At 54.4% G+C, this 26,427-nt stretch overlaps 8 protein-coding genes across 8 annotated transcripts; 5 read left to right on the top strand and 3 right to left on the bottom strand.

The window, feature by feature from the left end:
• Positions 1-390: 390 nt before the first annotated feature.
• GCG54_00005357 (putative transcriptional regulatory protein) lies at positions 391-2,775 on the top strand (the record flags this gene model as incomplete). The annotated part of the gene is made up of 3 exons (XM_045405381.1): positions 391-2,078; positions 2,128-2,552; positions 2,606-2,775. The coding sequence occupies 3 exons, from the start codon at positions 391-393 to the stop codon at positions 2,773-2,775; spliced, it is 2,283 nt and encodes a 760-aa protein (XP_045268972.1).
• Positions 2,776-4,440: 1,665 nt separating this feature from the next.
• GCG54_00005356 (Beta-cyclopiazonate dehydrogenase) lies at positions 4,441-5,916 on the top strand (the record flags this gene model as incomplete). Its single annotated transcript, XM_045405380.1, has 2 exons — positions 4,441-4,638; positions 4,696-5,916. The coding sequence occupies 2 exons, from the start codon at positions 4,441-4,443 to the stop codon at positions 5,914-5,916; spliced, it is 1,419 nt and encodes a 472-aa protein (XP_045268971.1).
• Positions 5,917-6,660: 744 nt separating this feature from the next.
• GCG54_00005355 (uncharacterized protein) lies at positions 6,661-8,127 on the bottom strand (the record flags this gene model as incomplete). Its single annotated transcript, XM_045405379.1, has 6 exons — positions 6,661-7,075; positions 7,133-7,228; positions 7,282-7,399; positions 7,457-7,597; positions 7,647-7,878; positions 7,939-8,127. The coding sequence occupies 6 exons, from the start codon at positions 8,125-8,127 to the stop codon at positions 6,661-6,663; spliced, it is 1,191 nt and encodes a 396-aa protein (XP_045268970.1).
• Positions 8,128-11,272: 3,145 nt separating this feature from the next.
• Positions 11,273-12,841, bottom strand: GCG54_00005354 (putative feruloyl esterase B-2; the record flags this gene model as incomplete). Its single annotated transcript, XM_045405378.1, has 1 exon — positions 11,273-12,841. The coding sequence occupies one exon, from the start codon at positions 12,839-12,841 to the stop codon at positions 11,273-11,275; it is 1,569 nt and encodes a 522-aa protein (XP_045268969.1).
• A 2,703-nt stretch (positions 12,842-15,544) lies between these two features.
• GCG54_00005353 (Cytochrome P450 monooxygenase trt6) lies at positions 15,545-17,352 on the top strand (the record flags this gene model as incomplete). The annotated part of the gene is made up of 6 exons (XM_045405377.1): positions 15,545-15,910; positions 15,961-16,060; positions 16,113-16,181; positions 16,231-16,821; positions 16,879-16,985; positions 17,035-17,352. The coding sequence occupies 6 exons, from the start codon at positions 15,545-15,547 to the stop codon at positions 17,350-17,352; spliced, it is 1,551 nt and encodes a 516-aa protein (XP_045268968.1).
• An 863-nt stretch (positions 17,353-18,215) lies between these two features.
• Positions 18,216-19,440, top strand: GCG54_00005352 (putative acetylxylan esterase A; the record flags this gene model as incomplete). Its single annotated transcript, XM_045405376.1, has 4 exons — positions 18,216-18,671; positions 18,725-19,096; positions 19,149-19,223; positions 19,267-19,440. 4 exons carry the CDS (start codon positions 18,216-18,218, stop codon positions 19,438-19,440), a joined length of 1,077 nt encoding a protein of 358 aa, XP_045268967.1.
• Positions 19,441-21,627: 2,187 nt separating this feature from the next.
• Positions 21,628-23,427, top strand: GCG54_00005351 (Vacuolar amino acid transporter 3; the record flags this gene model as incomplete). Its single annotated transcript, XM_045405375.1, has 1 exon — positions 21,628-23,427. The coding sequence occupies one exon, from the start codon at positions 21,628-21,630 to the stop codon at positions 23,425-23,427; it is 1,800 nt and encodes a 599-aa protein (XP_045268966.1).
• Positions 23,428-23,552: 125 nt separating this feature from the next.
• On the bottom strand, positions 23,553-24,509 carry GCG54_00005350 (uncharacterized protein; the record flags this gene model as incomplete). Its single annotated transcript, XM_045405374.1, has 1 exon — positions 23,553-24,509. The coding sequence occupies one exon, from the start codon at positions 24,507-24,509 to the stop codon at positions 23,553-23,555; it is 957 nt and encodes a 318-aa protein (XP_045268965.1).
• Positions 24,510-26,427: the final 1,918 nt, after the last annotated feature.

Here is a 26,427-nt window from a genome sequence, read left to right as displayed (position 1 = left end):
CCGACGAGCTCAGGATTCGCAAATCGTATATCGTCCTAAGCCAGCACAAAACTCCAATGACACGGAAGTCGAAGTTTTACATATGGTCGTAACCAAAATTGGAGATCCAAGTATTTCGAAGTCTATCAGCCAACCTGTTCGTCGTCGGTTCCAACGAGAAAGTGGGGCCCGGTTGCTTCAAAGTCCGATTCGGACATCAAACATCCGAGGTAAATCTCCTTTCTCCCATCGCATTACACACCATGTTCGGATCTCTCCTCATCGCAGCACCACCGAAAACTCGCATATCCAATTGAAGCGACTCCGAAAAAGACAGTGCTCGGCTTTTTCGTCTTCCAGAAACTGCGTCTGGCCAAGTAACCTCTTCCGGAGTCCTCCCGGTCTGACACGATGACATCTTCGGCAGATGCTCGGGATTCTCCGTTGTCGTCCAGAAGACACGGAACTCGGGCCAAAACCAACGCTGGCATCTGCCACACCTGCAGTAACTGCCGGAAAAGAAAGGTGAAATGCGACGGTCAACGTCCTCTATGTGGCACATGCCGATCGAGAAACTTGGCCTGCGAATACCCAAAAGACGCGAGAAAGACAGCGGTCCGGACAAGAAGGGAAGATGTCAAGTCCCTGCAGAAACAAATCGAAGATCTTAGGAGGCAAGTTGGAGACTCGCCAAGCAATGCTGCATCTCAGACAGCAACCGGTCAGGACGAATCTTGTGCCCACGAACGGCGTAACAATACGGGCATTGAAACGGTTCAACCAGAAGAGTTGACTGCGTCGGCGCAGTATGGAACTACCTATCTCATTTTCGACGACAGATCATCCACATCTAGAACCTCATTCGCGCATAGGACCCCTGGCTCTACCGCAACTGTCACCCAAGATATACTCTACGCACAAAATTCGGCGCCTACTGATGAGACACTGATACGAGATACCCAAGATGACCAAGAAATAACTCAGGAAGCCGAAGGCGTTCAGGTCTACGGAGCTACAAGTCTATTGCATGACCATACATCAAGATCATCACTCGTCAATGCACGACAGCGACTTGCGGGCAACAATTCCCTGGTGTGTAAAGAGGCTATAAAAGACCGGCTCTTATCGAACGCTGCTATAAGAAGGCAAGAAGAGCTGATGCTTCATTCATCACCAAGCATCACAGCCAACATTGACTTCGACGGGGTCCCAGCAGACACCGCGATGCACTTACTCGATTTACACTGGAACCGGCAACACCTGTCGTATCTTCTGACATATCGGCCGGCGGTCATGGACAGTCTCGTCAGAAACGGTTCTTACTCCAACAAACTTTTGCTGAATGCGATATATCTGCAGAGCAGTCTGTATAGTGACCGCACTTGCCTTCGGCTCAACTCCGAAGATCCACAGAGCAGAGGAATGGCATATTACAACCGTTTCAAGGTCTTACTAGCCGATCATGTTGACAAACCCACAATACCTACTGTTGTGGCCTTATTGACGTGCGGCGCATGCTTAGTGCCTCGTGGCATGCAAAGTGCTGGCTGGATCTTCTGTGGCATTGGATATAGGATGCTTACCGATATTGGTTGCCATCTCGATCTTCAGACAGTCACCATTAACAGTTCAAACTACCGCAGCTCTGCTATTGATCTGGAGCTTCGAAAAAGAGTTTACTGGGGGGCCTACGTAGGAGACATGCTCCAGTCCCTCTTCTTAGGGAGGTCTCCCACTATGCCTGAAGTGCATGGAACCGTCTCTAGGGAGTATTTTGACTCTTATGAAGAGCTAGAAGAGTGGAAACCATACCTCGATCCCTTGATCGAGCCCTTGGATACTCTCGTATCGTCTTATCAACCACGGCCCTCATATGCCCTCAGCACCTTCCAAAGCCTTCTTCAGCTATGCGACATCATGGGCCGAGTAATCCGAGCATTTTACTCGACAGCCAGTGCAGAGACCTCCAAAGAGACCTTACTAGGGGAGCGAGACAGGATCAGGGAACAGCTTTTGACGTGGAAAGCGGAACTCCCAGGATGGCTCCAATTCGAACCAGGGGTTGATGCCACTCCGCCACCACATCAGATCACACCCCAGTAAGTTATCCTTTGCGTGAATCCACTTCATTTTCGCTGACACAACAAGTGCCATATTTTGGACCTTGATCATCCTAACTGAGCAGGCATTCCTTAATCGCGGCCACTTCCCGTTCACTTTGGACACCGAATCGACAAGACAGGCTGAAGAGAGATGCCTCAGCGCCGCTTTCCGTATTTGGAAGCTTGTTGAGGTTTATAAGCAGACCTTCACCCTCCGTCGCGCTCAGTATGGCATATCATATGCAAGTTACTGTGCGGTTGTAGTCATACTGCAGCAGGCTAGCCATGACTCTGAGGAGCATATCAAATGCATCCGCTTCTTTTGGCTTGCTTTACTTGAGTATCAGAGAGGATGTAACTACGGCTTGAAACGGCCCCTGAAGTTACTGAAGTCGCTCATGCGTCGGTTGGAAGGAATCGCGCAGGATAATGAACCGGAGGATACGGGTGGCAACAACCAGCAATTACCGGGTACGTCACCTTGAAATTCTCAATACACTGTTCAATGTTGATGACGAATTCAGACCTCCAAGCGGACTTCAACTCTTTATTCGGTTCGCTGCGCGGAGCCGAGAGGGTGGCCTCGTGGCACGGGGTTCCAGACTTGTGGGATCCATCAGCCAGCACCAACCTGCTTTTCGAAGATGCAAACTTGGGTGTCATAGATGATAGTGTCTTTGGGTTCTGTATGTAGTGCGATGGCTTGTGGTTATACTACAGGAATGAGAGGCCATAGAAGATCTCACTTAAGTTATTTCCAGTGTCAGTCAGTCATGCAGAAAGATTGGGTGGCGTGGCATTCATTGCCCTCAATTCATGCACACATCAGGGAAAAGATGGTCCTCGAAACTCTTAGCCGAATTGTAGCGAATTATATGGCGGCTGACATCGCAGCCAAGAGCAGGCGTTCACGCGAATCTTCGAGCACAACCGAATGTTGGGGCACCAATACTGGCTGTTTTCACACTTCAACGGAAGGGAAGTTGTACGGAACTGCGCCAGCCGGCGCAGGATTCCAGTCTAGATCTCTTCCATCGCTGTCTGCGAATCGTCATTGGTTTGTTGGAACTAGGATGTCTGCATTTGCTGGTGGCAAACCTCACGCCAGTTACTATGAGGAACGCATGAGGCCCAGCCCACGTGGCGGAGCCGGCATCCTTCGAACCATCGATATTGACATTTTGCAAAACTGGAGAAGCTGGTGGAAGATATCTCGTCCTCTTGCTGACTGGGTGGAATTCGATCAATCCATGAGTTGCAACAGCAGAGACCTTTTGCAGGCCGCGTTTTCGACTGGTCTCTGAGAAACCTGACGGATGTGGCGCAGGCCTGTGAAATGATTAATGCACATTATTATTGTTGATCGACGTGCTTTGCTTCAACGTTGCACATCTGGCCTTGACATCACATTTGCTCATCCGACGGCCTTTGGTTTACAACGCTCAATGAGACATGATGGTCCTAGACGAGAATCCATGGCAGTCATGCGGTGGGAGACAAGGTCAAATGGCAGGATTTCCCCCATGAACCGTTAAGATTTGCTCGCTTGGATACGGCAGCTTGAAGAACGTTCTGGATCGCGATCAATAACTGGATAATGCCAGCCTTCTCTCTGGGCGCCTTCGAGCAAAGCGCACTTGCTCTCCGTGGCCCTGGTGTTCGGGACCCTGAGCGCCATGCAGCACCAGACACCATCCCCACATGGCTCGACTAGGGCTGTGATCCTTCGGATACCTCCCGGCGCAATAGCACCGCAGGCCAACGGACAGCTCGCCGTGCTATCCTATCTTGACTTGGTGCTTGTATTATGAGACACTTGGAGATTGGACGTTCACTGGTTTCCCACCCCGAATCCTTCTTGCTAACTGGACCATTTTGCCTGCTATGAGCTGCGTAGTATTGCATACTTGGCGTGGTCAATGGCTCGGGCTTCGGCGGGATGTCAACAGATAAATCGACAGGGTTACCCACGACGGCAGCCGGCAAGACAAGGGTGCCACATTTGATCCTCGTCCTTTGCTCTGTAAGCTGCAGCTAATCGTTCCAACGGGAATGGTCAATGTTGGCAAGCATGCGGTTACAACAGCTCGCGCCGACGTTCTGCAGGGGCAAATGACATTCTCGGCGAGCAATATTGGATTGCTCCGATGCGACCGTATCATATACAAAGCTACGGATTCCAAAGAAACCCAGAGGAACCCGCATAAATAATTCCATGCCGCCGCAGCATGGTTGACTTTCTCTGTTGTTGGTTCTCTATCGCTCTCATTCAACTTGCCAATTGACTGGAAGGGACCCGCGACCGCCAACCGTCAAGTTTCGTATTGATAGCCATTCATTCTTTCTACCTTGTTCCAACATGGCTGCGCGTATTGCCGCCTTCTTCAGCGCCCTGTCACTTGTGACTGCGGTTGCGATTCCAGACAGTGCTGCCACCAAAATCATCCACAGAGATATTGTTATTCTCGGCGGAGGCGCGTCCGGCTCTCACGCCGCCCTCAGGCTCCGCGAGGACTACAACAAGACGATCATTGTTGTCGAGAAGCAAAGTCGCATCGTAAGTCTGGATCTCAGAATTAGAAATCACGACATTTCATTTACACAATCATCTTAGGGTGGCCATGTTGCGACATTTACTGACCCGGAAACGGGCAACAACTACGACTATGGAGTAAACTCCTACACCGATTACACTGGCGCACGCGAATTTGTCGCACGCCTCAATATCCCGGTTATGACTCCTGCACGATTGTCCCTCACTACCACGTACGCCGACTTCACGACAGGCAAGTTGACCAACTACTCGTTACCTGCCTCCGCCGACATCACCGCTGCGCTGAGGACCTACCTTGAGCTCTGCGAGACGTATGAGGAGAACATCCTCCCCTCCTATGCCAAGTTCCCAAACGCTACTGAGGGTATTCCGGAGGATCTCACCATGCCCTTCATCGACTTTGTCAAGAAGTACGACATCGAGGCTGCCGTTCCTCGTATCTTCCAGGTCACTGGACTTGGCATGGATGACTTCGCGCACCAGTCCACGCTGTACGTCATGCAAACGTTTGGCGCGCCGATCACCCGTTCTTTCTTGGGGGTTGTGGGTTCTTTCGTGCCCGCCTCCAAGAGAAACCAAGACATCTACGACGCGATCGCCGAGCTGCTTGGGGACGACGTCATGTACTCTTCCACGGCGATGAAGACTGCCCGTTCTGACAATGGCGTCGAGGTACTTGTCAAGAGCGCTGATAACACGCGAACTCTCATCCGCGCGAAGAAGCTTCTTATTTCCTTCGAGCCTACTCTTCACAACATGCAGGGTATCGATATTGACGAGGAAGAGACCTCTGTCTTCGAGAAATGGAACTGGTCCACTGTTTACGCCGGCATCGTCTCCCACCCGGCCATTCCCAAGCTTTTCTCCTACACCAACACTGCCCCATCTCGATGGCTCTCGCTGCCGGAGCTTCCATTCGTCGGTCGCTTTGACTATCTCGGAGACGACAACTACCGTGTCCTAGTCGGTGGTGACAAGAACTACAACAGCTGCGAGGCACAGAAGCTGGTCAAGAGGTCACTGAAGCAACTCGCCGCTGCTGGAACCGTTCCTAGCCTTGGCAATGACACTATTCAGATCAAGGCCTGGGCCGATCACGGCGCTATGCAGCTTCACTTTGAGAGGGACGATCTTAAGGCCGGTGCCATCACCCAGCTTTACACGCTTCAGGGCCGCAAGAGCACCTACTTTACTGGCGGTGCCTGGTCCGCTCAGTTTACCACCATCCTCTGGGAGACAAACAACCAATATGTGTTGCCTAAGCTGTTGGCAGAGTTCTGAAGGCTCGGCGTTGCCCAAGCTCACGCATCAGAGTAGTAGTAATAATCCCCATAGACGTAATTTCAGCGTATTTGCAATAATTGTACAAGCCTTGTGTCGATCATCCATGAAATTATACTTGCCCACCATCTCATGAGACCATTGCACACTCCAACTCCTCAAATGAGTTGCCCCCTCCCGCCGAGCCCTGATGGATTTGTGCCTCGCCTCCCTCGGACCACAATCCACCTGCCATTCAAAGTATCCTCCCGACAAAGCTGGGGCAAGGAACGGAGGAGTCGCTCCATCAGGATCGCATTTCGAACCAACATGAGGTTGCATTGAGACTGGGGCCAACTCCACCGGTGTTTGTGCGTCCCGTCCGGGGTCCCGGCCAGAGATCCCGGTCGTAGCGGCCCCCCCCGGTCGACGCAGGAGCGCAGGATCGGATCCGGGCCAACGAGAGCAAAGTCATTCCGTTGACTCCGGGCATCAGTTTGGAGGATCTTTGCGGACTACTGCGTCTCACAGGGATGATAGAGAGTACAACCGCGTCGTGGCGAGCCGGGCTTGGACACTGCCCGTTTCCCGTCAAATTTGATCCGCGCTTCAAGCACATACCCTGTCGCTGCATTTCGATGGCCAACCGACTTTTGAGCATGTCAAGAAAACTTTTCGCACTGAAGTCTTGGTAAAGCGGAGAAAGCGCACAATGGGCCATTAGTGAGAGGATCAATCTCGGCGTCCGTTCTCCCATCGTCCGATCTATTTCACGGTGACTTCCGTGGTCTTCATAATACCCCTGGCGCTTTCCTTTCGGCCCCCATGCAGTATTCTCTCCTCGCTTCCCGATCCGTCGCCATTGTCATGCTTGTAGAACGTCGCTGTGGTCGTTGTCGCACCCTTGACGTTGCTCAAGCTTTGATCGCTGTCCGCTGACGCCATATCATCCAGTTCATATTGATCTCTCACAGCGTGCGTTCCCCCACTGCGCATTGTATGACGACGATTTCCTGTTCCACCGGTTCCTCCAATTGTTGCCAGTGTCGGGTGCTTCTTGGAACCGTTATTAGGTGTTTCGTTTGTGTAGTCGTCGTATGAGGTTAGGCGGAGCATTCGGCCAACGAGGGGTTTGAATGTTGGGGCACATGCAGCGATGATCCCCAGCTGTAGTTGAAGGCTATGACTTGTCAGTGAAGTTCATAGAATCCAAAGTAAAAGAGCTGGGTATGCCTACAAGCCCCAAAATTGAATCGACTGCTCGAAAGTCTTGTCCGGGTTCGCGCCAAAGCCAATTTGGTAAATTGCTTTGACAATGCCCATGGCGACGGCACTGAGTAACAGAGTTAGAACACGCATTCTCATTTTATGGAACGATTGACTTACAAGTATCCGAGACTTAGAATGCCGATGACATACAGTCGCACTTTTCGTTTCATTTGAAGGTTCCAAATCAAAGGAATTGGCAATGTAGCCAGAACAACGTCAGTGAAGATATTGAGGGCTGTACATCTTGTTAACAAGTGACATCCAAATCCGAAGAAGATCGAGCTGAACTGACCTGTGTTCATAATTCCCAATCCTACAAAAACTTTGATCGGCCAACATGTACCGGCGACGGTTTTGTCCCAGAAGCGAGCTGTCGGCTGGCAGTAAAATGTGAAGGTGAACACCCCGCTGCCTGACTGGATGAATGTGAAAACTGTCAAAGTCAGCATTCAATCGTGAATGAATAAGCAGTGAGCCCGTACCAATGATGAACCATAGACCCCATTTGTACCACTTCTTAGCCCCAAGTCGAAGCAGATTCAAACTGATGGATATCTTGAGAAACATGATCCCGAGAGCGGCAGAGATGATGGACTGAAAAAGACCGGCATGCTGAAGTTCGACAAGTTCGGGCTTTGGTATGGAAGCTTGATGTTTGCCCAGACCATAATGGGATTGAATGATGAAGACGATCCAACCTCCCAATGCACAGAGCTGAAGACGCCAAGTGGTTAGCTTGAAATGATCATTCCGTTGGGGTCACACGAAGCTTACTATTGTCAACACCATTACCCAATCATCCCATCCAGGTGCTTTGATGAGCCATATTCTCGCGTATAATCTCAGACTCACACTGATAAAAGCCAATGCGTGAAAGATGGTAACCACCGTGACGATACGCACAGTATTGCTTTCTGTGTGGCATGCCTCATCGCACGGGATCGCAGCCCCCGCAGCGGACATGGTTGACTAGGTTTGGAAGTCGGCAGAGGTGGTCGTTCGTAGTCCGGTCGAGGTCATGTCTCGGCCGCGAACGCTGGGACTAATATCCTCGTAAAGTGCTGAACAAAGGAGCTGTTTGAACTTGGACCATGATGGAAGTGTGCAGCAGAATGTATCTTTTAATCTAGCCCAAGGCAAGATGCAGAACAAATTGCCACGGGATCATCGACCGAGAGTTCGGTTCAAACTTTCGACGATACAGTGGGGAACTGGGAATCGGACCGGGAAGCGATGCGTGCGTTATCGCTTTCGAGAGTCTAGGCTCGGTTAAGGTGAACGTTTTCCCAAGGTTTCTTCACTGTTGGACTGTTCAGTAGCCATGGGATGCGCCAGGTAGCCGGGTACGTAGGAGGCACGCATGCAGCTTTGCCGGAGATTCATAGCCTTGGAGTTACAGATGCAGGTATTTCTCAAATAGGAATCTGCCCAGTTTACGCCACATACACCCAAGCCTCGTCTTTTCAAACCACGGAAGAGGACAAACAACCAGGTCCAGGCTGGTGAAGCGGTTGAAAGCACAGACATGACGCGTGAGGTTGGGACAGAAACTATCCTGCACTCGAGAGCCACATCCTGGCCACCGGTGACAACCGTTGAAAATAGAGCCAGATACGAATGCAAGACCCCTTGACATGGAGCTACCCGAGTGAAGCGAGAAGGGAGAAAAGTCACCACGGATCACATTTTCTCATCGGTACTAGCGCATGCTGCGAACCTCTACGCGAGATTCGACTTTCATTGCTCCAACCCAATCACATATCAGATGCAGGGTAGCTTAGTTGAACCAACAGCTGGTCAAAGGCTTCTGAAGGGTGTTGGAGGAACCAACTGCATAATTAGCATGCTGATGGAGTTGACCCTTGCAGCGGACAGGGGTAACGATCCTCAGGCCTGAGCGTGCCGTCCTCCCCCGGCGCGGCGTGCGGCGGAGACCTCCTGTGCCGGGGTGCATTCTGGCTGATCACTGACCTTGCAGATATCTCGTTGACATGGAGGCGGATAGAAAATTATGGTACGATTCGCTCGCCTAAATGGCTCTGAACAATTGGGAAAATGAGCACAGATGGCGGCGACCAAGACTAGATACGCCTTTTCCATCTCAATGCTACGTGAACAGCTCTCGTGCCGCACATAAGACACAGAGAAGCCTTCTTAGTAATAGTGATCAACTACCTTACTGATAAGATCAGGTTGTGGTTTTAGCCGTGGCGAAACATCCTATAGAACGGGGTAGATTTTGTAGGAGAGTTGACAGCGGCGGATTGGCTCTCAGCGGCAAAGGTTTGTGATGTGAAAATAACCTTGATAACGATGCGAACACATTAGCTCAAAGCTGAAAAACTGACGATAAAGTGGGTTTCGATGGAAAACTCCTCAAGCTGGAGCAGGGATTGAACGATCCAATCGCTTCTCTTGCGCTCCGTTACTTCTTTCTAAATCTGAGACCTTGAATACATGTTTTGCATGGAAGCTCGGGTTTCAATGAGATGTCCTGCGAAACTTAGCCTCGATATAACCATGTCGTTGGAAGAGTCGTTATCCGACCATACAGGATGAGCGAAGAACACTGTCCAACACAGGAGACGGGCTGGAGGGACCTTGGAATGAGTGAAAAGCTACGAGAAAGAGGAAGCAAACACGAAAAAGAAATTCGTAAGAGGGTCTGGACAAGTACCAACAGACCGAAGCCCAGCGACCGACCAACACGCAAATAACCATGCGCCGCCCGATCAGCGCCGCACAGGCGCATACATCGAACCATTGCAATAAACAAGGGATTTTACCTTGAATCTGGGCCGTCTTCCCCGGCGCCGTCTTTTTGCAAATACTTACGTACTAAGATCCAGGCTTCATGTTCTTCAAGCCTGTGGTTACAGACATCCAAGGGCCACAGAATACCTACGATCGGTTCCATATGGCTAGGTTGACAGCTGAGCCATTGTTCTATAGCCCAGTAATCATGTTTTACAAAGCGCTTCGGGTGGGCAATCAAAATCTTTATCAATCAAATAACATATCTAACGATTTACCTCAAGTGAACATCGGTGCTGAGTGGTGTGTATCTCCATTCATTTTTATGGTTGGGTTGCCTGGGGGCCCGGAGGTCAACCAGATGTAAGCAGGGAACCAACAAGAACCACATCGATATAACACAAACACCAACTCACTGGCTAGGTCTTCTAGATTTCCCAATCCATTTCGGGTCTTATGCCTGTTTCACGCAATCTGGACCGGGTCAAAGGAGGAATTAGCGACTTGCCAAGAGGGCTTGGGACATTAGCGGATGTGATTCAAAACTTGGGGCAATAAGAACGATTAATCAGAGCTCCAATTCTCTCCAGATAGTGATCAGTCCAATTTTAGACACTAAGAGGCTTGGTTCCCCACGAGGCGCGACCTTTGCCCAGTGGTGTCACATTTGTGCCGGGCCAGTTCTACAACATGGCCGGACATATTTAGTACGAATGCCGCCGTCATCGACTATGCGCAGTATGAATGCCACAAGCATTTGCACAGAATCAAAAGGCGTCACCAGACCTTGTGAGTCTTTACAAATACCTCCCCCCCCCCCCCCCCCCCCCCCCCCCCCCCCANGCTTTTTAAAAACCCCCCCCCCCCCCCCCCCCCGGCGACTGACATGTGATCGAACAGTTTGGATATTTCGGATGCGCATCGCCGGGCTTCCTCCGGGCCCTGGACCGATTGCCGATCCGGCCGACCTCCGATCGGGCATCCCACTTCCAGAGCTCGCACATTATCCGAGCCATGTCCGCTCCGTAAGGTACGGGTACATCCGGCTCATATTATTTCCTCAGAAATCAGGCCGTCTGAATCGCTAAAGATATGGGGTACATGAGTCCCCGCTTGAGTACCCCTTTCGCGGTCCATGATACCGGAAGTTCCGGGGCAACGAACCTCAGCCATCACCGGAAATGCCGAGGGAATCACCGTTCACATTTACGTCACGGCAAATTGGCTTCATGGGCGAATTTGTGGTTTAGGAGCGATTTCTTGTACATCTAATTACTTCTTTACGCTTCATTGAATGCATGGCTGATATGTACAGTAGAAAAGTGTATACAGGCAAAAGTAATTAAGCTTAAGCTTAAACGCAGTTCCAGCTCTCAGGGATGTTGGGGTCTCCAGAGCCAGAGTAGACGTTGCGGGTAGGGTACTTGCAGTGCTTCCTCGTGAACGCGACGCCCGCATCCTTGGTGCCATTGACGTACGCAGTTCCGAGGATCGACTCGGGGGCGATGCCGTCCTCGACCCAGTGGACGATGGCAGACAGCACGTTGCCCTCCGCCTCGTATCCCGCAACAGCGGCAGGCTTGTTGCCGATGAAGGTCGCGCCGGGGCCGCCGCTGCAGTGGTTCATGCCCGAGATGCGGAAGTAGCGGTAGAACTCGTCGAGCTGCGCGGAGGTGAGGCCCATGGTGCGCGAGACGTGGTTGTAATAGCGGGCGGAGTTGTCGCTGCTGATGATGGGGTCCTGGAGGCCGTGGTAGTGCAGGATTTTGGTGCCGCGGTCCTTGACGCCGGAGAGGTCGCCCTTCCAGGTGGCGATGTCGAAGGGGTTCAGGTCTGAGGAGTAGGCCATGTCCTTGACGGTCAGGGTGGCAGGGTCCCAGTTGGGGTCGTTGTAGACGACGTAGCGGAACCAGTCTCTGGTGTAGGGGAAGGCGGTGCCGGTGAGGAGGATGTTGGTCGCGTCGGCGCCGGGCTGGAGGCGGGGGTAGACCAGGGAGCCGTCGACGCCGTAGACGTCGGAGAAGACGGAGCGGACGGTCTCGGCTTGGGTGCCGGTCAGGCAGTTGGTAGAGTTGCCGGCGCCGCAGATGAGGGACTCGGGGCGGTACTGGCACAGGTCGGGGTCCTCGATGATGCCGTCGACGTGTCCGTCAAGACCGTCGCACTGAGTCAAGACGTCCTTAACAACGAGAGCCCACTGGTCCTTAGAGAGGAACGTGGGAGAGCCCTCAGTGCCGGTGGCCAGGAGGAAGTGGCCGCTCCAGGAGGTGAGGTTGTTGAAGGAGAAGGCGGGGGCGCCAGCCACGATACCGTCGAAGTCGTCAGGGAAGTCCTGGGCCTCCTTGAAGCCCTGTCTTCCACCCGTGGAGCATCCGAGGTAGTAAGATCTGGTGTGCTCCTTGCCGTAAAAGGCCTTGGTCACGTTCTTGCCGACAACGACGCCGGTGTGAAGGGAGCGGTAGGCAAAGTCCTCGATAACGCCGGGGTTGTTGTAGAAAGGCTCGCCAACGGTTCCGTTGTGGCCGTTGTTAGCACCAACAGTCGCGAAGCCGCGGGAGGTGGCGTAGGCCATGTCCTCGTACTGGATGCAGCCGCCGGTTCCTCCGTTGCCGGTGCTCAGGAAGCGGCCCGTCCAGTTGGAAGGGAGCCAGGCCTCGAGGCTGATGTTGCTGGTGGCGCCAGTGGTGACCAGCATCGAGACACGGCAGAGCTCGACATCGACAACCTGGCTGGTGCCAGAGCAGGTCGGGTGGCGCTCGGGAAAGGTCAGGTTGGCGCCTGCGGGCTCAACGTTGGTGAACCAGACGGTGGTGTTCTCGTAGGCGAACGACTTTGCGAAGTTGGCGCAGTCGTCGGCGAAGGCGGCCATGGCGACCTGGGCTGCCGGGAGCAGCAGCGCTGCCGAGGTAGTGAACGACTTCATCTCGGAGAAGGGGTGTTGTTGAACAGGACAGAATCCGAGCTGGAGAGGAGGACAGGTGCCAAGTAGATCCATCCAGGACGATCGTCTCTTGTCGGGGCCGGGGCGGTTCTTATATGTTGGCAGATGCAACCTGGGCCACGCGGCAATGGACCTGACCTTGCAAATTTGACGACGTCAAAGTGTTCATCTCAACGGCCCCGGCACCGCGATGCGACGTCGTTCTCCTTCCAAACAGTCGCCCTCCCTCGGCGATCCCATCGGGGGAAGATGCCGGTGTACGGAGGAGCTCTTCATAAGTTTATGCCCGAAATGCCAAGACTTTCGTACCGCAGATACCCCGTTAACGTTATCAGTACCTAGAGGTACAGGGATCCGGAATAACCTCACTACTTAGGCCCTAGGAGGGTCCCTAGAAGCCCCTAGTAGGTCGGATTATCTGATAACGTATGTCCTTTCTGGGGTCTTGATGTACCTATGATATTCCGGACCCACAGCTACTTCTGAGCGTGGGCAAGGACTTTTGAAGAGCTCCTCTGTAGCTGTGGTGTGGAGGGACGGCACTTGGCACCGGCATGCCATGGATGCTGAATCAAGTGCACCACCAGGGCCTTGACGACTGACAAGCCCCCAATTGACCCAGCTGAGCTTAGCTGTGTTTTTTCCCCACGACGAAATAAACTTGAGGGGGATGAACCATGCATCGGCAATAGCGAAGTGCGGAGAAGCGCGGCCCTAAAAGGTGGCTTTCCGGGGGACGCATCGCTGAGGAAGAATCTTCTCCCGCCCGGCAGGCAAGCCTTTTGGTGTTCTTGGCTATTTACTAGAGTCTCGGGAGCTTCTGAAGGAGGCAACTGGGCCGTTCATGGCATGGAGATGGACTGATTGAACTCTAAAGCGGAAGATGAAGCTTGTTTGGATGGTGTGGGCTCAGGCTGAGGGAATAGGAGGCGCTGACGCGATAGGAGTTTAGATGGAGATTGATAACGGCGTCAAGGCCCCATCGGACCACTAATAACGCCGAGTATAGGTCTTTACGTCTTAGTGAGAGAGGATCTGTAGTCGTAGTCTACTGGAGAGCTGTAGTAGTAGACTGGAGAACGAGGAGTCGGGTGCAATTTCGTCTATCGCAAGCGTAAAACTCGTCGATGTCTTGGCAATCCACGACGCCGACAAAGTCTGCCGTTGAACATGTAATCAAGAAACAATTGCAGCGAAGTGGCGTGGAAACCAGTTTGAGCCTCAGTCTCGAAATCCCGATTTTGATCAGACGATCCGCAGATTGTTTAGACTTGGAAAACTTTGATGTTTCGAGAGTCAAAACACATGGCGATGGGATGACCAACAAGACCCGCGGGCAGGCCAAAAAAACGACTCAATATCTACAGGAGGTATCCCTGCCACGTCGCACCCGTCCCTGAAGATCTCCAACTGTCAACTACGGAAACAAAATGCATCCTTTGCTTATGGCATCTGTACCGTACGCGTGTTCACGTTGTAGCAGATCGTGGAAATGCCCCTTAATCTGTCTGAAGAATCATCTAGCCTACGAACCTGCCGAATAAGGGCCGTACAGCGGTAAAGATCTTGCCCGCCGACACTATATCGAATCATCTGTCCAATAATATCTCAATGGCATTGTAACCAGAATCTGGGTACAATGCCCCCCTCGATACCCAATGACTAGCGGAGTGTTCCGCTGCACGACCCTTTTTCTTCATCCGCGTACTGAAGGGCTCCCGGATTGGTTCCGAGAAGGTCGGAACTGTCCCATGGCGCGCGCAAAATGACTCGGAAAGCTGCCTCCAATCACGTGCTTGGCATCTAGACTAGGACCACGGTCCGAAGCCAAGTCGGCGCAGCTGTCGATCATCAAATTTGCAAGTCCCTTTTTCGGACCGTTGCGCCAGGGGTGGACGCGGGCTCAATGCTCAAATCCAGCAGGAGATCGCCAGCAGCTGTGGAATACGCGGGAGCAAAGAGAAGGCTGAGAGTGTCATTTACTTTGGGCAGACTGATCAGCTGTCGCTTGGTGTGCAAGTCAAGAGGCCCTTCTCGTCTTTTTTTGTCTCATGCGTCGGTGGCCAAGTCCGATTCCTGCGGGGAATATTCGCAGCGGACTGAAACCCCGACACCTGTGTGGTGGCGTCTCCGGGATGCCTCCGGCCGTGAGACGCCGGTCATGTAAGTGGCGGGACGGAGCGGTCCATGTGCGCCGCTCGATCTCTCGGCGACTCGAGGGGCTAATGCAGGCGAGAATTGCCTGCATTGACTTGCAAGCTACGAACCAACGGCGTCGTACTCGGGCGAGTCGTGCCTCCTATATACTATATAACGACGCCCATCTCACTCGACTTTGAGTAACGGTCCGAAGGTTTGTCGATGTTTGTCTTCGGACCGAGCTGCGTGTGTTCCCTGAATACCACTCGAGCGCGTTGGCTATGTAGCTGCTAACAATTTTCGAGAGTTTATACTATGTTTGGAGGATTTCATTGGCCAGAAAAGCTATGGTAGAATTTGGGTACCATGTCTCTCGCGATGTTCTTGCTTGCCGACGGGATACCGCTGGTTCACACCGAAATGCAAAAGCGTCGCAAATGTTCAAGACAGTAGATCTGACAGACCTCTTAAATATCTTCCATCCGCCGGCTGGGCAGAAATTCATTGCCAAGCTATTCTTAATTTGGCGTCATTGTATTCAACATTATGGACGTCAACGCCTCGTGGACGTCGCCCAGCTGGGCCGAGTTGGCCGCTCTCAAACTGCCAACGTCTCTGCCGACATCGAACTCGGCGCTCTACTGGCTTGCTCTCATAGTTGTCGCCTCCGTGGTTGCCGTATCTCCACTCCGCAAGTCATTCCAGTCTGCCGAGATCTATCCCGTCATCAACAAGACGAAGGAAGAGTACCTAAAAGATGGAAAGGGTCTTCTTGCGAGAGGAGCAAAGGAACACGGCGGGAAGCCCTTTCGGGTGTATACCGGGCAGGGCACGATGACGATTTTGGCCCCCGAGTTTGCTATGGAGGTTCGGAATGATAACCGGTTGAGCTCGACGGAGTTCTTGTTGGCTGTGAGTGAAATCGAACAGCAACAGGCACTGCTTTGCTGATCATCCTCAAGTACTGGCAAGCCGGGACCCCGGGGTTCGAGCCATATTTTAGTTCTGGCAGTGAACTGCTCCGTGAGATGATCAGAAGTCATCTCACCCAAACCGATATTTGTGAGTCGATCTGCTGTGGGATCTCACACCAGCTCACTGACGTACTTCAAAGCCAAGCTCTCCAGCCAGCTATCCGAGGAGGCATCTGATGCGCTCCGCGACGTCTTCACAGACAACGAAGGTGATCTCTCTCAACCCAGATCCCCAGAAGCACTCACTCACCCCCATAGAATGGCACGAAATAACCCTCGCCCAAACCATCCCGCAAATCGTCGCCCGCGTCTCCGCCCTCGTCTTCCTCGGCCCGGAACTCTGCCGCGACCCGCGCTGGCTCACCATCACCATGACCTACCCCAGCAAAGCCATGGCGGCCGCCAAAGTCCTGCGCTCATACCCGTCGCCGATCCGGCGCCTCGTCCACTGGTTCCTGCCCTGCTGCCGCGAGCTGCGGCAGATGCTGCGCACGGCGTGCCGCGCGATCGAGCCCATCCAGCAGCGGCGGCGCGAGCAGGAGGCCGAGGGCGTGGTGTTCAGCAACGCGCTTGCGTGGATCGAGAAGCTGGCGAAGAAGCAGCAAGACCGGACAGCGCAGAACGCGGCGTACCAGCAGCTGGGGCTGAGTATCTTGGCGAACGCGTCGAGCACGGATCTGGTTTCGCAGAATATTTTGGATTTGTGCTTGAATGAGGAGTTGATTGAGCCGTTGAGGGAGGAGGTGAAGAAGGTTGCCGCGGAGGGGTGGAAGAGCTCTGCGCTGTATAACTTGAGGTTAATGGATAGTGTGTTGAAGGAGACACTGCGGTTGAAGCCGATCGCGACAGGTAAGTGTTCATGATAGGAACATGGCTCTGGAGGAGCAATACTGACATCTTGAGTAGTCGCGCTAGGCCGTCGTGTGATGGAAGATAACGTCAAGTTGAGCGACGGCAGCGTTCTCCCCCGAACTACGGGCGTGGCAGTCTCCTCCGCAAACATGTGGAATCCTGTAAGTACATGGCCATCTCGATGCGTATTTCAGAGTCTGACACTCGCAGGAAATCTATCCCAACCCCGACAAGTTCGACGGCTACCGCTTCCTGCGTATGCGCGAGGCCGGCAACAATGAGCACATTGCTCAACTAGCCAGCGTGTCTCCCGAGCACCTGGGCTTCGGCCTGGGAGCTCACGCCTGTCCTGGCCGCTTCTTTGGTGCGAGCACAACCAAGCTGGTCATGGCACACTTCTTGCTCAAGTATGAGTTCAAGCTGCCGAACGACGACATGACAGCCGTTGATCCGATGCGCTTCGGATTCTCGACGTTGGTGAACCCAAGGGCGAAGATTCTCATTCGTCGGAGGAAGGATGTGGCTTGAACAGACTGCATGCCACTGGGCTGGAATTGAAAGCTCCTCTGTGCCAGGACGATTGGGTTAGAAATGCAGACAGGGCCCTATCTTCGCAGGAGGCGTCGATTTCTATGAGAACACATAGTGATGAGAATATACGTGATGACGGGCCGTCTCACCATCTGTGTAACCTGTTGAGCCCTCTGTAAATACTTGGTACCGAACAGCTATCCTGAACCAGAAAAGAACTCATCAGCAATAAGCTTCTTCGGGTGTTGCATCCATGCAACTCCAACAATCAATCGACCAGCGAGACTGCGGAAGTTCCTGGCTGCATCAACCCAAGAACGGCAGTCTCCGGTCAAGCGATTGGCGGAACATGATTCCGCGGGACGGGTTCTCCGGGGCGGGGGTCCTCGGTTTTGGCAGCCATCTGCGGGGAGATGCTACCATCCTACCCCTCTCAACTATTCAGATGTGAGCCGAGTGACCTTCGTCCCGGGAAGCGAGTGACTTGCGTAGGTACGCGGCGTATCTCGGTTTCGCATTCTTGAGGTCGTGGAAGATTAGGGCCGTATGCCGGCTCCGTAACCAACGGCAAGGCGGACGCCACGTGCGCGATGGATGGTTGCGATGATCTTGCTGTACCAGCTTCGAACATTGAAGCACGATGAGGAATACAATGGAACGCTCTTAGCGATGTGACGGGAGCGACATCCGATCGATGCCATGCTACCAAGCCACCAAACGGAAGCTTCTCATCCGCTTCGCCCATTGAAGCCAGAGCAAACCCGCCCGCCAAGAACGAACGCCTACTCAAAAGAAGATAAATCACGGGCAAATTCTTTGATGCCTTCCTGCCCAGGTCCTCAACCACCCAAGCCGCCAAGATGATGCGCCTGCTAACCCTCCTCAGCTTCTTCGCGGCCTTCCTGACCAGCGCCGCCCTCGGCGCGGAGGTCGTGCCGCGGGCGACCTTCACCGAGGTGACCTCGTACGGCGACAACCCGACCGGCACGCGCATGTGGCTCTACGTGCCCAACAACCTCGCCGCGAAGCCGGCCGTCGTCGTGGGCATCCACTGGTGCAGCGGCAGCGCGTCGGCGTACTACCAGGGCAGCCAGTGGGCGCGGTACGCCGAGACGTACGGCTACATCGTCATCTACCCGCAGACGCCGTACACGCGCGACAACTGCTGGGACGTGGCGTCCAAGATGACGCTGACGCACAACGGCGGCGGGGCGAGCAACTCGATTGCGAACATGGTCAAGTTTGTGATTGCGCAGTATGGTGCGGACGCCAGTAAAGTGTTTGCGACGGGGATCTCGTCGGGGGCTATGATGACGGTGAGTGAGATACGGATAGCCTCATTGCATGTGGGAGCTGACGCCGGAGGTAGAACGTACTCGCCGCGACGTACCCCGACATCTTCGCCGCGGGAATCGCGTACGCCGGCGTCCCGGCTGGCTGCTTCATGAGCGCGGCCGATGTGCCTGACGAGTGGAACTCGACGTGCTCAACGGGCCAGAGCATCTGGACGCAGCAGCAGTGGGCCAACGTGGTGTACAACATGTATCCCGGATACACGGGCGCGCGGCCGAAGATGCAGATCTACCACGGCACTGCGGACGAGGCGCTGAATGTGCAGAACTACTACGAGACGATCAAGCAGTGGACGGGCGTGTTTGGGTACTCGACGACGCCGCAGTCGACGACGCCTGACTATCCGCGGAGCCCGTACACGAGATATGTGTTTGGGGAGAAGTTGCAGGTGAGTTTGGGTAGTGAGTGTGTGTATGCGAACAGGTGCTGACTCCAGGCAGACTTTCCTCGGCCAGGGCGTCACTCACTCCATCGACGTGTTCCCGGAGGAAGACCTGAAGTGGTTTGGGTTCACGGTAATATTTCCTAGCTGAGAGTTTGCGCGGATGGAACTGACAGGAGCAGAACCCGGTGACCTCGACGGCCGGAAGCCAGACGACGACGACGCTGCGGACGAGCACGACTTCGACGGCGAGATCGACGACGACGACGGCGGCCGGAGGGTCCGGATCGGCACCGCAATGGGGCCAATGCGGCGGCATCAACTGGACGGGACCGACTGCGGTGAGTTGATGGAGGGCGATGCAGATGCAGACGTTGGGCCATTTACTGATGAGTTGGCAGTGCGCGAGCCCGTACACTTGCATCAAGGTCAACGACTGTGAGTCCTCCTTTCGTGCCATTCCCATGCTATCGCTGACGACTTGTGATGAAGGGTATTCTCAGTGCCAGTGATGGCGAGAGGGGGATCTGTTGAGCCGTGACGAGGGCCACCCGATGACGCCGAACAAAGGATTGTAGCACATCCGGCCATGTCGCATACTGTTCTACCGCGGAGGGTTCATCAAGTACAGAACACGAATAGAAGCAATTTCAGTTCTTATCATGCTGTTCGCGGGCTCATGCGCTGGCTGGGCCTGCGACGTGGAATGCGGGATGAGATGCAATCGTGATGAAAGCAGCCAGGCTCGCAAAGGGGTGACGAAGAATTAAAGGCTGGACCGACAGCCGGGGTGAGTCCCGATCGGTGTTCCGCGAGACAGCGACATTCCAGCGGGACAAGGTCAAAAAGCAAGGTGAGGTGCTGGTGGATGTCTCGGCAAAAAACAAAACACGATCGCGACGCAGTCTTAGACTGAGAGAGTGAGACATTCATCGGGCGCTGAAGAAGGGCCCAGGCAGGCAGCACGTCCATGGGCAGCCCGTGATTGTGGGTGATGACTGTCACTGAAACTCTGCTGCTGCTGCAGGACGAGAAGATGGGAAGAGGAGAAGGGTAAAAGTTTGAGCTTAAACCCGGAGGCTGAGGTGAGGCTATTCCCGTCGGGGTCCCACGTGCGCCGCGTTGCCCAGGCCATTCGATCATTTATCATGGTTCACTCTTTCAGTCCACCGCATCCATCGGTGAGGCCCAACCACGTGACCCGTATTTTGGTCTCTCGTGTGAATTTCGCTTCTGCAAGGCGCGGGAGGCCGGTGTTTTCACTTTTTCGCTTTTCAGGGTCCGCGGTGGCGTCATTCCCCGCCGAGAGTGCGAACCTTGCAAGCGCTAACAGATGCAGGCTTTGCAAAGAGAGTCTGTACTGAATTGAAGAGAGCGCAAGAAAGAGACGCATAACCGTCCAGATTGCCATGGTCATCGACACTGACGCGGGATCTTCTGCCCATCACCAAAGACACTCACTGTCTGAGACTTCCCCAACATGTACGACGTGACCCGACACCTGACTTGACTTTGGTCACGGGACAATGTCTTGTCTTGGTCTTCCGTGTCTTGTGTCTCGCTTTTGTTGTACCCGTCCAGTCTTAGCCCGCAGGCAATGTCCCCCCTTCACCCTCTGGCGCGAGTCCGTCCTCTCTCGTCCTCCACTCGGACTCGTTCTTGGTTTCCTCTTGGGCTCCTCTTCGCTCCGTCCAAAGGCGACACACCCTGGTCCCCTCGGCTTAAGCCTCACCGCTATTACCTCAGCTAAACAGCCTGGACGACATGCAAACCAGGGGGGTGGCCTCCACTGCCGATCCGAAACTTGGCCGCCCAACACTGCGAACTGACGTAGAGTTGTAACGCCATTGGGCCTAGAAGCTGCTGCGGCCTTCTGTTGTGCAGTCCACCGTCCGTCCACACGCACACACGCCATGCATGTACCTCTAGCACAGAGTAAGCGCATGTATGTACCTACACAGAAGAGAGTAAGAGAGAGAGAAAGAGTCCACCGGAGAGCCTCTTCCTGTTGTTCCCTCTTCTGCTCATCGTCTATTCGTCCGTCTACCATGTGGGTTGGCTCTATCCGTAGTAGCAGCATTGGATGTATCCTCCCCACCCCCGCGATACAAAGAGACCTGTTCCCATCCACACCATCACACCCTCTTCACAAGTACCTTTCTATCTTGTTTTCCCGCGCATAAACAACCAGGGCCTGAAAGCGGCTCGAGCTTTCGTGAAGTCATGCCGCAGCGAATCGAACTTCAAAAACAACTTTGAAGCTTTTCAGCATCTTCCCTCCTCTCCCCACGATTCTTCCATGTCCGTTGCCCACGGTTCCATGACCTGACCTCTGTCACCCTCGCCGAGCACCCCTCAACCGAGGCTTCTTCCCGCTTCCTTCGCTCCCCTCCAATTGAGACTCTTCGTTAGTCCCGGGGCTCCTCCTTCGTCATTGACGATTATTTTTCTCCCCGCCAACTCCATCGTCGGAAAATAAACATCGGCGTCTGCCAAAACACCACTACAAAACATCACCACCGCCACCGCCGCCCAGCATGTCCGACACATCGCCCTCCTCGGCAGACGAACGTCTACGGACGGCCGTCATCGCCGAACACCTCCCCGCCGGCTACGGCACCTCCTTCGACGGCACCCGAACCATGTCCAACCTCGACCTCACCCGCCAAAACTCCAACCCGCTCAAGACCCCGAGCCTCCACGGCAGCAGCAAGGGCAACAGCCAGGGCAACGCGCTCGACGCCGACGAACCCCAAGAGGTCTCCTCCCTCCTCCTCCCCGGCGGCGACATCCACCGCGACCTCTACAAGATCTCCGCCAGGGAACAGGGCGTCAAGCGCTCCCAGACCTTCTCCCACCCGCGCCGCACCGAGTCCGGCCACGAGTCCGACCTCGCCGCCGCCGACATGCTGATGCCCCAGGGCTTCCGCCGCCAGTTCGTCATGCAGAAGCGCGGCTTCACCGCCGCGAACCTGCCCATCACCCGCAACTTTGTCGAGTTCCTCGACTTCTACGGCGCCTTCGCCGGCGAGGACCTCGCGGATTCCGACGAGGAGGCAATCATGTCGGACGACGAGGACGAGGAACAAGGACGTACCGCGCCGACAGAGACGAGGCCGCTGCTCGGCCGCCGGCGGTCCTCCCGCTTCGCCAAGAAGGTCGGCGACGCGAGCACGACAAAGACCTTCTTCACGACGTTAAAGGCCTTCATTGGCACGGGCATCATGTTCCTGCCCAAGGCCTTCAAGAACGGCGGCATCCTCTTCTCCTCCATCACCATGCTCCTCGTCGCCGTCATCTCCATGGCCGCCTTCCACCTGCTGCTCCAGTGCCGCACCCGCTACGGCGGCGGCTACGGCGACCTTGGCAAGGAGATCTCCGGCCCGCGCATGCGCTCCCTCATCCTGGCCTCCATCACGCTCTCCCAGCTCGGCTTCGTCTGTACGGGTCTGGTCTTCGTCGCCGATAACTGGTTCTCCTTCCTGCAGGCCGTCACCAATGGCGCGAACCCCCTCGACTCCACCGCCCTCATCGCCTTGCAAGCCATCATCTTCGTGCCGCTGGCCTTCATCCGCAACATCTCCAAGCTCGGCCCCGCCGCCCTGCTCGCCGACGTCTTCATCGTCATGGGCGTCGGCTACATCTGGTGGTATGACATCTCCGCCCTCGCGACCCGCGGCATGGACCCCTCCGTCCGCCTCTTTAACCCGGCCTCCTACACCCTCACCATCGGCGCCTCCATCTTCACCTTCGAGGGCATCGGCCTCATCATCCCCATCCAGGCCAGCATGAAGAAGCCCGAGCACTTTGAGAAGCTCCTCGCCGGCGTCATGCTGCTCATCACCTGCGTCTTCACCTCCGTCGGCGCCCTCTGCTACGCCACCTTCGGCGACCGCACCCAGATCGAGGTCATCAACAACTACCCGCAGGACTCGCGCCTCGTCAACGCCGTGCAGTTCATGTACGCCCTCGCCGTCCTCGTCGGCAACCCCGTCCAGCTGTTCCCGGCCATGCGCATCATCGAGGGCAAGGTCTTTGGCCACCGCTCCGGCAAGAAGGACCTCGTCACCAAGTGGAAGAAGAACGCCTTCCGCACGGCCCTGGTGGCCGTCTGCATCGGCGTCTCCATCGCCGGCTCCGCCAACCTCGACCGCTTCGTCGCCCTCATCGGGTCGTTTGCGTGCGTGCCGCTGGTGTACATCTACCCGCCGTACCTGCACATGAAGGGCGTCGCCGAGACGAGGAAGGAGAAGATTTATGACATTGCGCTGATGACGCTCGGGTTGGTGGGCATGGTGTACACCACCGCCATCACCCTGGCTACGAGCTTCCTGTAACGATAGATATTATGACCTGTGTAGAAAGTACAGCATCACCTGCATGAGATTGTAACATTTTGTTGGAAATAAAATTACAGCGTAGAGCTTTTTGCTATTTTAAATCACATCTGATGAAGCCCCCTTCAATCCTCCCGCCAGCGGACAGCCCAATCCCCCTTTGCGAAGCTCGGCTCGACGACTTTGCCCTGCATGACAGCCTCACACTTCCTCCTCTCCTCGCCGACAAGGAACCCAAACACAACCCCCCGCCGCGCCGCGCACCTCACCAGCTCCCGCTCGTGAGCCTTCTTCTGCCCCTCGTTCCTCTTCTCCCGCATCTCGTCCGTCTCCTCGATCCGCTCCGCCTTGCCCTTCTCCCCGCCCACGCTGCCGTTCACCTGCGACTTCTCCTGCGGCGGCCGCACCCTCGTCCCGCTGCGCACCGAAAGGCTCGCCATCACGCTCGGGTCAACATCAAGCTCGCTCGACCGCGTCCGCCCCAGCATCTCGTCAATGATCTCCTCCCCGGGGTCCTCCTCCTCCTTCTCATGGCCCACATCCACCCCTTCGTCCTCCGCCTTCTCCGGAATCACCCTCGAGGCGCGGTTCTTCCTCCTCCCAAACACCTTCTCAGGATCCTTCCGCTCCCCAAACACCCTCGCCTCGACCACGTCGCAGGGCACAAGCACCCGCGTGTCACCCTTGACTTTCTTCACACTGGCGGTGTCGAGGGGCTCGTCGGCCTGCAGGAAGCGCACAAAGGCCGCCTCGATATCGCGGTCGAGACGGCCCGGCTTCTGGCCCCGGCAGCGCGCGGAGCAGTACTTTGGCGGCTCCGAGTTGGCGGGCTTCGAGGAGGTGGACTTGCGGGAGGAGATGACGCGGCCGCAGGTGCGGCAGTAGGGCGTCTGGTCGCCGTTCGGGAGGAGGTAGAAGGGCGCGGGCGTCGCTTGGGATTTGGACGGCCGGGACCAGGAGTCCATCCAGGACATTTTGCCGCGCGAGGTGGGGTGGAGGGTCGAGAAGGGGTAGCGGAGTGACTCGGTGATCGGGAGGTGTTTGGTTGTAATGAGTCGGATGGTGAGTGAGCGGGTGAGCATTGGCGGGATGTTGAGAGGTGAGGTTGTGATGGTGAAAGGGATGAGGTGAGGGAAGGTTGGGTCTTGGTGGTCTGGGATTGGCTACGTCATCGATGTCATTTTCTGCTACTTCCGGAAGGCGTGGTCTTAGCCGGTGTTCTTGCCCACATTGTTGAGGACGATTCAATTCAAGATGAAGAAATCAGATATGAAGATGAACGAAATAAACTCAGTTCTAAACGATATTTTCATTCATCAATTTTCTGTCCCTCATAGGTGAGAGTTTTGTGTTGTAGGCGACGTGAATGCGCCACACTAAGACAACCAACCTATCGTCAATGAGACGACACCTCGGATGCATACTTCTGGCCCTCAAATATCTCAATTTGTACTGTCACGGCTTTATCTAAATTTCACTCCATGTGGATGTACGTTGATTGCTCAGGCGAAAAGCATAAGGCAGTCTCGCTCTCGCTCGGTCCTTCCATCAGAAATGCTGAAAGGTGACGTCTAAATGCAGCGCTTATATTGGATCCTTGTCAATTTGCATGCCTCGAGCTGACAAGGCGCTAATTTCAGTGGTAGTGTCGTCAGTATTCTATCAAGTCGCATATGTGCATGTTATGAAATTAAGCTTAAAGACCCTGTGATGAGTGAGGCGCTCTCTGGGCTCGGATGGTCGTCTTCACGGCCATCTCTCGTGTCGGCTACTTTTCTCCTACACTGCTAGTGCTCGCCATATTGCTTGAACATATCCGAAGATGGAGTTTTGATCATCAAAATAGGTGCTCGATCCATGTTATCCACAACGATAGATGGGATTGCGAAACTCTTTGGCAGTGGACGTGCTTATAAGGCAGCTTCGACGCAAAGTCCAGCCACATGACCTGACCTGCTGAGGCTTTGTGAACCTGGTGTTTGCCTTGGGCAACCAACCAAGAACATCCGCTGGCCGCACAATAGTAGCTGCAGCACTACTTGTGATTAGAAGATGACAAGATATTGGACTTGTTGTAAGGCATAAAACAGGCCATTATTAATAGGCTCTTGCGTCCCTTCCCGGTCGTAGGCCGGATGGGGGGCCTTATCTCATCACGAGTGGACGCCTCAAGGCTGAAACAAGAGGCCTGATTATGGTGTAGCCGTGGTCCAGGTAGTAACATATACTGGAACTGCAGTTGAGGTATGCAACCTTTAGAATCGATGCGCAAAGCTTTCCTGGCAAGAAGGAATTAGACAAGTGGAACGGAAGAAGGACGGGTTGGGAATGAAGGAAATGGAGCCTCGTAAACAATTACATACAAAGTTTGACTCTTTCTTGCGACGGAGCGACGTACACTAGGGTACTGGTCGTCTACTAATGCCAATTGGGAAAATTCTGGGCGGGCGGACTACCTTCTGTCCCAGAAAGTCACCGCCGGCCTTTGACATGATAGATGTGTAGGCTCTCTGCACTAGTTCAGCTGCGCCCTACTGCGTGCTGTTTTAAAACATGGGACGAGTCATTCTGGGTGAACTCCAAATGAGGAACGCTTTGGACAGCTCCGCTGGCCAAAGCGCCAGCGGAAAACCAACACGGCGTGGCGGTGGTCGCCTCTGGTTTATTTCTCAGGTGACGAAGTGAGATTTTCCCGGCTGGTTGATTTGCCCGAACATTATTTAGGATTTCTTGTTTTGTCTTGATGATATTGAACCTCGTTGATACTCAGGGAATATGGCAACCAGCTACTACACCAGAGAGCAGACAATTTGGTAATGTTCGGTCCATCGTTGAGCAAGACTTTCAATGGATACAAGCAACAAGCCAGCAATTGTTCATAAGGCTTAATTTTAAGCTAAGCCTCGGAACGTCACAGATTGATTGAGCCCCAGACCCCAGGAAGGGCAGATGTCCATAGTCAATAGTCAAGCTTTTCAGCTAAACAACAGATCGTCCCTT

This window comes from Colletotrichum gloeosporioides, assembly GCF_011800055.1.
Source record: "Colletotrichum gloeosporioides strain Lc1 chromosome Unknown consensus_15, whole genome shotgun sequence".
Lineage (NCBI taxonomy): Eukaryota > Fungi > Ascomycota > Sordariomycetes > Glomerellales > Glomerellaceae > Colletotrichum > Colletotrichum gloeosporioides.
The sequence above is the reverse complement of the archived record's forward strand: the minus strand, read 5'-3'. Positions and strand labels throughout refer to the sequence as shown.